The sequence below is a fragment of the Trachemys scripta genome, chromosome 1, assembly GCF_013100865.1.
Source record: "Trachemys scripta elegans isolate TJP31775 chromosome 1, CAS_Tse_1.0, whole genome shotgun sequence".
Taxonomy (NCBI): domain Eukaryota; kingdom Metazoa; phylum Chordata; order Testudines; family Emydidae; genus Trachemys; species Trachemys scripta.
Window position 1 is genome coordinate 231,098,890 of NC_048298.1, and position 10,124 is coordinate 231,109,013.

The following is a 10,124-nucleotide window of genomic DNA, read 5'->3' on the forward strand; positions in this document are numbered from 1 at the left end:
TCATTTTACTCATATATCTGCCATTCCATTCCTCTACTCTTGTTAATGCTACTGTCTCACTACTGCTTCAAATGAAACAAGTCAGAATGAGGTAGCAGATCAGTATGAGGCAAAGTTAAATTGAACAACGGCTCTTCAATCAGCTTGAATTCCGAGAAACCCAAATCAGACAAACATCAACAAGGTTATTTGCCACTTCAGTCACTGGAGTTAAGATCTGCTGCTGTGAATCTCACTGAAGATCCTCAATGTTTCAGGCCATAGGCGCCGAGCACCCATGGGGAAAAATTAGTGGGTGCTCTGCACCCACCAGCAGCCAAGCTCCCCACCTCACCACCTCCTCCTCCCCTGAGCGTGCCCCGTCCCCACTCATCCAGCTATCTCCCAGCTCTTGCCGCCACCAAACAGCTGTAGCAAGCTCCCAGAGGGAGGAGGGAGGAGCGGGAACATGGCACGCTCAGGGGAGGAAGCGGGGAAGAGGCAGGGCTGGGGATTTGGGGAAGGAGTAGGAATAGGGGCAGAAAGGGGGTGGAGACTGTGGGGAAGGGGGCACAGGGGGATCGAGCACTCACCGGCGCCAGTAGAAGTCAGTGCCTATGTTCCAGCCTATGGTTCTATAGTTCAACAACTAGTAGAATACATACAACTAAGAACTTTCTTAGAACAGTTTAGGTATACATCACTATTTTTAAAAATAGTTAGGCAAGTCCAAGATAACTATTAAGTAATCCAGCTACACTCATGCAGTGAGGCAACTGCCTCCAAATTAGAACATATCAGTTACAATCCTGATTATTTTAACAGGGATAGCAACCTTATTTAAGTCCCAACATCTACACACACCACCAGATTTATTTTGGTAGGTAATAGGTCCCAAAAGTGGACTAAGTAGTTTATTAATGATGGAATTAGTGGATTAAAGCAAGGCTTCACAATAAAAGCTCAAAGTATTTCTACACATAAAAATCCACTTCTGATACTACCCCACATCAAGTCTGTTATTTCTCCTGCTCCATTCAAACTGTCTGTTCTGCCCCCCTCTAGGTTAGCATAGATTATATTGTTGAGCTGTATGTTTGTTTTAGGATGAGACTTTAAAGCAGGAAGAACTGGCCTGTCACTTATCCACAGTTAAGAGGGGGAAGGAGACTAAAACAGCTTCTCTGGCCCAATCCATATTGGCCGCTAACAGCATCACCTGGAAGAAGTACAAATGGTCACCTACCCTGTCTTAATGCTTTGTCCACCACTTTGGAGAAGAAAGGGAACATGTTTTCCAGAGACAAGTGTCCTCCCTAGATCAAGGACACAGTGGAGGGGGAAGCAATCTTAGGCTACATCTACACTACCAGGGGGGGGGGGTGTCGATTTAAGACGACTTACCCCGCAGGCGACTTACCCCGCTGTAGGGACGGCGGCAAAATCGACCTCTGTGGCTTCCCGTCGACGGCGCTTACTCCCACCTCCGCTGGTGGAGTAAGAGCGTCTATTCGGGGATCGATTGTCATGTCCCGATGGGACGCGATAAATCGATCCCCAAGAGGTCGATTTCTACCCGCCGATTCAGGCGGGTAATGTAGACCCAGCCTTACTCAAGATAGTGATTTCTCTGTTGGTGATGAAGTATCTGAGCTGTTTTACTTTAGTCCTCTTTTTTTGTACAGTAGGAGATTCACTGGCATACTTTCAGTTGGTGTATGTGGTGCAACAGGTTTAATTTACCTTTCTTTTGCCTGCTAATCCAGATGGTGCTTGGTCCCATCCCTCTTCCCCCCTCCCCCCCCGCACCTCATCTAAACATTTCATGTTTGCATCTCCAGCTCCACTCCCTTTGAGTTTTGGTCCTCATTTCACTAATTCATTTAAAAAAATAATTATACTATGTTGCTACAACAAAGTGAGCAGAGTACACATACTGCCCAATAGAGAGATTGAAATCAATTATTTTGTTCTGAGAGACTATTCAAGATTGTCCTGCAAAGTGAGTGTAAAGGTGGAGCAGAAAGAAAAAATGCAGGATACCCACAATTTTTGTTTAATTTCCCTGTGGAAGATGTTCTGCAGAGAATGCCTTGCATGTATACTTTTTGCCTAAATAAAATGATGTGCCTGTTTGGATGGAATGGTATGCAGACTCAGATAATCAAACAATAGTTACATAGCTTCTCTTTGTGGGTCAAAACATGGTTTCATATTTAACAGTGCAAGACATGGAGCCCTTAGTTTTATTTACAGCCATGTCAACTTTTCTTAAGACAATAATGTAAACATTAGTAAGTTATTTCTAGCAATTAATCTTGTTGAAAGTGTAACTGTGTATGGCCAAAGGCTCACAGATCTGACCACAAACAAGTTTCTCCCATGCAACTATGACAGAGTGAAGCAGGAGTTCCAGTGTATATTTTACATGAAGGACCTTTTCACCACCAGTCTGAAAGGATTTTCTAGAAATGCTGCATAATGAGTCATCAACCGCAGGCAGATAAGTGTTTCATTTTGAAGTCTGATGCACTGGGTACAAAATCAATAGTGGGACTAAAAAATAAGAACTACCAATTTTTATTGCATTTACCAGCATTCATTCTCAAGCTTTCACACTGTGAAACATCGTAACAGTCTCTCTCAAAACACTTTTCATACCATTAGCAATCAAAGACTGCCTGTTCTATTTGCATGAGCCCTCTATAGCAACTACAGCAACTGTAATGGTCTTCAATGCAATAAGTCAAGGATGCAGAACTGAGCCCTACCACACTAGCAGCCGAACACAGAAACAAGTCACCTGAAGAATGGCAAAGCAGCTGGACTTGACATATGCATGGAGCAAATTAAGCACTTTGGTCCTGCAACCACCTTATGGGTATTATGCCTTTTTAACAACTGTTCATCAACCTTTAGATTACCCAAATTATGGTGACAAGCCTGTGTAATAGCTCTATTGAAGCCAGGAAAGAATGCTTCTGACCCAAAGAACTTCAGGCCAGTATCACTCCTATGCCACCTTTATAATTGCCTTTCACGTCATATCTAACAGGATCCTAATACTGCCAAATTTAGACTAGGAAAGTCCTGCACTGGCCAAACATTAAACATCCCCCAGCATGTAGAAGAGGGATTCAAGAGAGGGATGATAACAGACGGTGTGTTCGTAGGCCTTTCAGTTGCATACGATACAGTCAGCCAACAAAACCTCCTTGCCAAAGTCTATGATACGATGCATGACCTAGTGCAGCTCATCTGATCTCTTCTGGAGAAGACACATTTTTACATAGCACTGTGTAAGAAATGGAGCCACTTGAGACAACAAAATTGTCTCCCACAGGACAGTGTGCTAGCACCAACCCTTTATATATAATTACACACACACAGTGACCAGCGCATACAGAGCAATATGAGGCGCTTCACATAGGCTGATGATCTATGCATCACGTCACAGGAGAAGGACTTTGCCATCGTCTAGAACAGACTATGAGCAACATCTCAACTTACTACATCAAGAACCAGCTTCACATCAACCCAACCAAGATACAGGTGATGGCTTTTCATTTATGCCATCGAGAAGCGAAGCGGAAATTAACCACCAACTGAAATGGAATCCCACAGGCTAATCACCTGAACGCTATCTACCTGGGGATGACCTTGGACCAAATGCTTTCCTTCAAAACACATGTAGAGAAGGTGAAAGGGAAAGTTAGTGTCTGCAACAACATTCTTTGAAAGTTGGTCACCTCAAAGTGGGGAGCTATCAAGCTACTTTGCAAACTACTGCTATTGCTGTGTGCTGCTCCGTTGCAGAGTATGCATGTCCAGTGTGGGAACGATCCACCCATGATAAGAAACTAGATCCTGTCCTAAATGAGAGCTGTCATGTAAAAACAGAATGTCTAAATCCAAGACCAAAGGATAGCCTGTACTTACTGGTTGGTGTTGCACCACCTGATATCAAGAAGAAGATGGCAAGCCAAAGTGAAAGATCACAGCAGATGGCATCCGTTATATGGTCACACAGGAGTAAACAAATACCTTAAATCACAAAAGAGTTTTATGACCAGTGTTGTGTCATTGGATACCACAGCTGGCAAGGCACTACTGAGTTAAGGAATGAAAGATTGCATGTAGTCGGATGCACTGAAACAGATTTGTACCCCCAGGAGGACCTTCCTGGAGGGGCTGATAAAGTCTGTTTAATGTGGTGATGTCTGAACCGCCTATGTACTCAAACTGGTAGATCAAAGTCTAACATGATCAAATGGGGCTACTCTAAACACCAATACATGTGAGTGTTGTGAAGTGCAGACCAGGGATCACCTGCTTGTTTGCAGACTCCTTGGGGAGACCTGTACAAAGGAGGACCTCGTTGCAGTGACGGAAACAGCCATCACTTGTGCACAGTTCTGGAAAAATGTCTAGTCTGTGACAAGGATACAAGAAGCGGTCTTCTTTAATAATAAAAAAAGACAAATACGATCATTCTACTTTTGTTTTTCATTTTATCTCCACCTCCCCCCTACTCTCCTTTCTCTCCATTGTATATTACTACTGTACTGCTTGGTCCTCCATTCCCCAGATTCTTCTCTCCTACCTCCACATAATACCCTACCAATTGATTTCCTTCTCCCCTTGACATTTCTCTACTACTGGCAGCTCCAGCCACAGAAGATACGAACATAAGAATGACCCTCCTGGATCAGACCAGGGATCCATCTAGCCTAGTATCCGGTCTTCCGACAGTGGACAGTGCCAGGTGCCCCAGAGTGAATGAACAGAACAGGTAATCATCAAGTGATCCATCCCCGGTCACTCATTCCCAGTTTCTGGCCAACAGAGGCTAGGGACACTATTCCTGCCCATCTATTGATGGGCCATTCTTTTTAGGTGACAGATCTGAGGAACTGTCCCAGATTGAGGTATCATTAGAGGAGGTTTTGGACCAAATTGATAAATTAAACAGCAATAAGTCACCAGGACCAGATGGTATTCACCCAAGAGTTCTGAAGGAACTCAAATGTGAAATTGCAGAACTACTAACCGTAGTCTGTAACCTATCATTTAAATCAGCTTCTGTACCAGATGACTGGAGGATAACTAATGTGACACCAGTTTTTAAAAAGGGCTCCAGAGGTGATCCTGGCAATTACAGGCCTGTAAACCTGACTTCAGTACCGGTCAAACTGGTTGAAACTATAATAAAGAACAATATTGTCAGACATATAGATGAACATAATTTGTGGAGGAAGAGTCAATATGGATTTAGTAAAGTGAAATCATGCCTCATCAATGTACTAGAATTCTTTGAGGGGGGTCAACAAACATGTGGACCAAGGGAATCCAGTGGATACAGTGTACTTAGATTTTCAGAAAGCCTTTGACAAGGTCCCTCGCCAAAGACTCTTACACAAAGTAAGCTGCCACAGGATAAGAGGGAAGGTGCTCTCATGGATTGGTAACTGATTAAAAGATAGGAAACAAAGGGTAGGTATAAATGGTCAGTTTTCAGAGTGGACAGAGGTAAATAGTGGTGTCCCCCAGGGGACGGTCTGTTCCGGGACCCCTATCAACATATTCATAAATGATCTGGGAAAAGGAGTAAACAGTGAGGTGGCAAAATTTGTAGATAACTATCTTTATTAATTTTGTAAGACCCAGGCAGACTGCAAAGAGCTACGAAAGGATCTCTCAAAACTGGGTGTCTGGGCAACAAAATTGTAGATGAAATTTACTGTTGATAAATGCAAAGTAATGCACATTGGAAAGCATAATCCCAACTATACATATAAAATGATGGGGTCTAAATTAGCTGTTACCACTCAAGAAAGATCAAGATGGCGCCTGTTTCCTTTCCTCTTCCTGTGAAACACTGGCTCTTTCAAAAGGCAGTTTTTTTTTTTTTTTTTTAAAGCACATCTATTTATTAAAAAGGTGCTCTTAGGGCAGTGTGACCTGCCAACTCTCCACAAATCATCAAGTAGTGGTCTCCAGACCACAGTAAGAATCAGTATTTTAAGCTATTTGCACAATTTTACAAGGCCAGAATTAATCCGTCATTTGAAATTTGTCATACTAGTGACAGTGTTACTTGGCAGTGCATTTCCAAATACTGTGCCAGGTTTGTATTTATATTCCTGCACATTCCAAATACCAGCCCTTTCTTTAAAGCAAACTTTTAAGATAGTGGGTATATTTTACTATAACTTTTGAGACATAAAGGCTCACAAAACCATTTCAGAGAGAGAATGAAGAAATACTCTAGGGGCTTGTCTACTCAAACTTACCCCCAAATAATTAAACTGGTAATTCACACCTTTTGATATTTCAGTGCAAATCTGTGTGTGGACACTTATTTTGATTCAAGAGTGCCCTGTTTCAATTTTGCTTATGTAAGTTAAACTACTATATCAAATAGGGCATTTTTCAACACAAGTTTTCAAAATAAAGTTTTCACAGGTCAAGACCAGTAGAAATGCTTCCATGACTACTAAATTTCAATAACAAGACAGTACTGGATATATTTCCATCGCTGCTTTGCTATTCCACTATTCACCACAAAGAACAAACAGTCCCCATCTATGTTTACAAGTCAGTCAACTGCAGTGTTGAGTAAGCAATGAACACCAGTGATAAGTGGACACAAATTGCAAAACTGACTACTCTGTCTATATTGTCCCAAGTAAAAAATGTAACAAATAGTGCAAATACTAAATGAATTATATTGCTTCACTTTCGCTATTCATTACTAGAAAGGGATGAGAATTCCCCCCCCCCACACACACACACAATTAAGGAACACAATCAATTTTAAGAGGTGAATGTAATTACTGTATTAAAGTAGACTAGACTATATCTAGATTTCTAACTAATTAAAAAGAAGTTAGTCTCTTATTTCACTTCATTTGACAGCACCTTGAGTTTCCCCATATATACTGTTTGCACGGATCTTTTACATACCAACAGGAGAAAGGTTTTTTTGTTGTTTCTGTTCTATTTTTAAAGGAAAATGTGATTGTAAAGCCACTGAAACTGTCAGGACAACTCAAGGCCAGGTGTAGCATCAAAAAATGTATAACTCATTTACACGGACTCGGATTTCAGGTTGATTTCCTCTAGATATTTAGAGTGTGGCGGAGTTTGGCAAAGCAGAAAGCACCCACCCCCTTCTTTGGCTGTTGCCCCCCCAAATATACTGTGACAACAGCAGCATGCGGTGCTGCAGGAGCATAGTGGAAAGAGGGAGGTAACGAAGAAGGTAAGGGTGCTAAAGAATTTAACAGCCAAAGAACCATTCTAGCCTCTTAACACATACACCTTATGTTCACATAAAGGACTTGTTCCAACAGGTTTACGTGCATGCGGGTCTATAAGAGATCATTGCAAACTCTTTTATTGCCAGAGTGCACCTAGGCTAGCTGAAGCGGCTCAACCACTCCTCTCCGTGGAGTACACGGGTGGTCGTCCCTAATCTCCCAGAATCCACTGCGTTGTGCCCGTCCTCTGGAACAGGGAGCCAGAGGGCACTGCAAGGGAAATGGTTTAGGACAGCGGTAGTATGAACTGGAGGCTAAACTAGAACCAGCAGCAGCACGCGCCGCTCGAACACACTGACCCACGTGGACTTGGCACAGTGCAGCGCGGCCAGCCCCGAGGCAGCGCCTAGAGACAAAGGACACTGGGGGAGGCCGGGCCGGGGGCTGCTGCTGCAGCCGGGCCGAGAGCAGGGAGCGGGGAAGGGATAGGCCGGAGGGCCCAGCGCAGGGAGGCCGGGGCTGTGCGGACACTCACCGGTCTCCAGGGCCTGGTTGTATTTCTCCAGCGCGGCCGGCAGCTCCTGCTTGTCCCGCAGCTCGTCTCCCTCGGCGCGGAGCCGCCGCGCCCGGCTCGCCCCCTCCAGCCACTTCTCCAGCAGGTTGCCCAGCACCACGTTGACCCGGGCGCTGGCGGGGCCGGGGGCGTCGGCGACGCGCCGCGGCCGGTGGCAGCGGCCGCAGTCGCCGGGCTCGGCACAGCGCCGGCACTGGGTGTGGCCGCAGTGCAGGGTCACCGGCTCGCAGAGCAGCCGCCGGCACAGGGGGCAGCCGAGCAGCTCCGGCGGGCGGCAGCAGGCGGGGTCGCCCAGGACCTCGCCCGCCCCCTCGGGGCCGCCGCCGGGCCAGGGCGGCAGGCGCAGCGCCTTCTCGCGGAGGCTGAGGGCCAGGCTCTCCGCCAGCTCCCGCAGCTCCTCGGGCCGCAGGCGGGCCAGCCGGGCGGCGGCGCTGTAGGCCTCCAGGGCTTCGGCCATGCGGCCGGCGCGGGCCAGCGCGTCCCCCCGGCGCAGGCAGAGGCCCCGCTCGGGCTGCGGCAGCTCGGCCAGCTGCGAGCCGTAGATCTCGGCCGCCAGCTCGAAGTTGCCGCCACGAAAGGCCTCCTCGGCCACCTGCAGCATCTCGGCGCAGGGCCCCGGGCTCAGCTCCATGCCGCCCGCTCCGCTCGCCGGGCCGGCCCGGCCCCTACTCCATGCCGCCTCCCCGCGCCTCCTTCCCGGCAGGCTCGGGCCCGGGGGGCGGCGCTGCCTCGCTCGCTTCCTCCCCCAGTCGCGGGCGCCGGCCCCCCCGCACCGGCTTATTTATTATGTAATGGTTGTGTAACGCGCCCCCGCCCGGGGCGGCGCCGCCTCCTGCCCAGCTGCCGCGGTGGGGAGCGGCGGCCCGGAGATCGCACCGCACACGCCCCCTCCCGCCCTGCACCGGCCGGCTGAGCGAGGGGAGCCCCCTGCGGGCTGGGAGCCTGCTCGGCGCCGCGCAAAGGACCGTGCTCAGCACAGCGGGGACGCTGCGCTGCAGAGAGCGCCCGCCGCTGCAAGCCCCTCTGCGTAGATGGAAAGGCCCCGTCATGGGTCCTCCAAGACTTAGTAACTGGAGGGACGTCAGCCTCTGGGCTGGACCTAGGATGACCAGACAGCAAGTGTGAAAAATCAGGAGGGGGGGGGTAATAGGAGCCTATATAAGAAAAAGACCCAAAAATCGGGACTGTCCCTATAAAATCAGGACATCTGGTCACCCTAGCTGGACCCCTGACTTGCTCTGGTTCTGAAGGAGGCAGGTGTTAGTAGCCCGCCCCCCCCCCCCCCCCACACACACACACAATTTGTGAAAACAGCAGCTTGAAGTTCATGGGCTGTTGTTTCTCACGGATACCTTTTCACAGTCGCTCAGCTTATATGTAAAATGATGCTTTTTCTTTACCTGCCTAGGATGACCAGATGTCCCGAGTTTATAGGGGCACTCCCGATATTTGGGACATTGTCTTATATAGGCGCCTCATCCCCCCCACGCTATGTCCCAATTTTTCACACTTGCTGTTTGGTCACCCTATACCTGCCAGCCCCTGCCAACTCAGTTTGGAATCTGAAAGTCATGTTTTATGGGTGGTGCAGCAGCAGCGGTAAAAGATAATGCACCCGGAGCTTAGTTAAAAGCAGTTGATTCGTGAGTCAGAATGGAAACCAGCTATTTCTGTAAGGCTAACAGGAGTAAAAAGGAGACAAGATTTATTTTAGTCTATAGTGCATGCAGAAATTATTCTGAGGAACAAGGAGCAGATAAGATAAGTAAGTGCCATTTTTCATAGTCACTTTTCCAAGTACAACTGCACAATAGAAGGTGCATTTGCCAATTTCCCTAAGACAAATTCCCAGCCAACAGCCTTTTTGCTTGTCGCCTCACCTCTTTACTGGCTAGCAGTTATAGGTCTGATCTGTCTTCAGCTCTGTCAATTTCCTGCATTCCTGCAATTCTTGCACCATTATTCACACCCTCACTGGCTCTAGGCTACTAGTGTCCAAAATATTGGTATCTTTTGAAAGTTTCCTCAATCCCTTTCCGAGGATCTTTACTTGCCCTACTGTGATAGGACGTTAATGCAGGATTGAACACCATTGCTCCCATTTTGTTGAAGAGAGCAGGCTGGGCACACTCTATTCACATTCTCCACTTCCTACTATGTTGTGGTGCATCTTGGCAAGGACCAGTCAGGAGATCTTGGGAGGCTGACGACGATGGGATCAACCACAAGCATCTCGGTTGAGCCATTTCTCAGAGTTATCCTCTGGCTCCTGGGATTCTGAGCTGGAGTGGCAGAACTTTTGCTGATTC

General features: G+C 47.3%; 1 protein-coding gene across 1 annotated transcript in view; it reads right to left on the minus strand.

Annotated features, from left to right (window-relative positions):
- Positions 1–8,658, minus strand: part of LONRF2 (LON peptidase N-terminal domain and ring finger 2) — a 43,847-nt gene extending 35,189 nt beyond the window's left edge. Inside the window, exon 1 of the mRNA XM_034757974.1 lies at positions 7,777–8,658. Coding sequence (XP_034613865.1) covers positions 7,777–8,446 — 670 coding nt within the window. The 5' untranslated portion in view covers positions 8,447–8,658. The remainder of the gene's footprint in view (positions 1–7,776) is intronic.
- Positions 8,659–10,124: the final 1,466 nt, after the last annotated feature.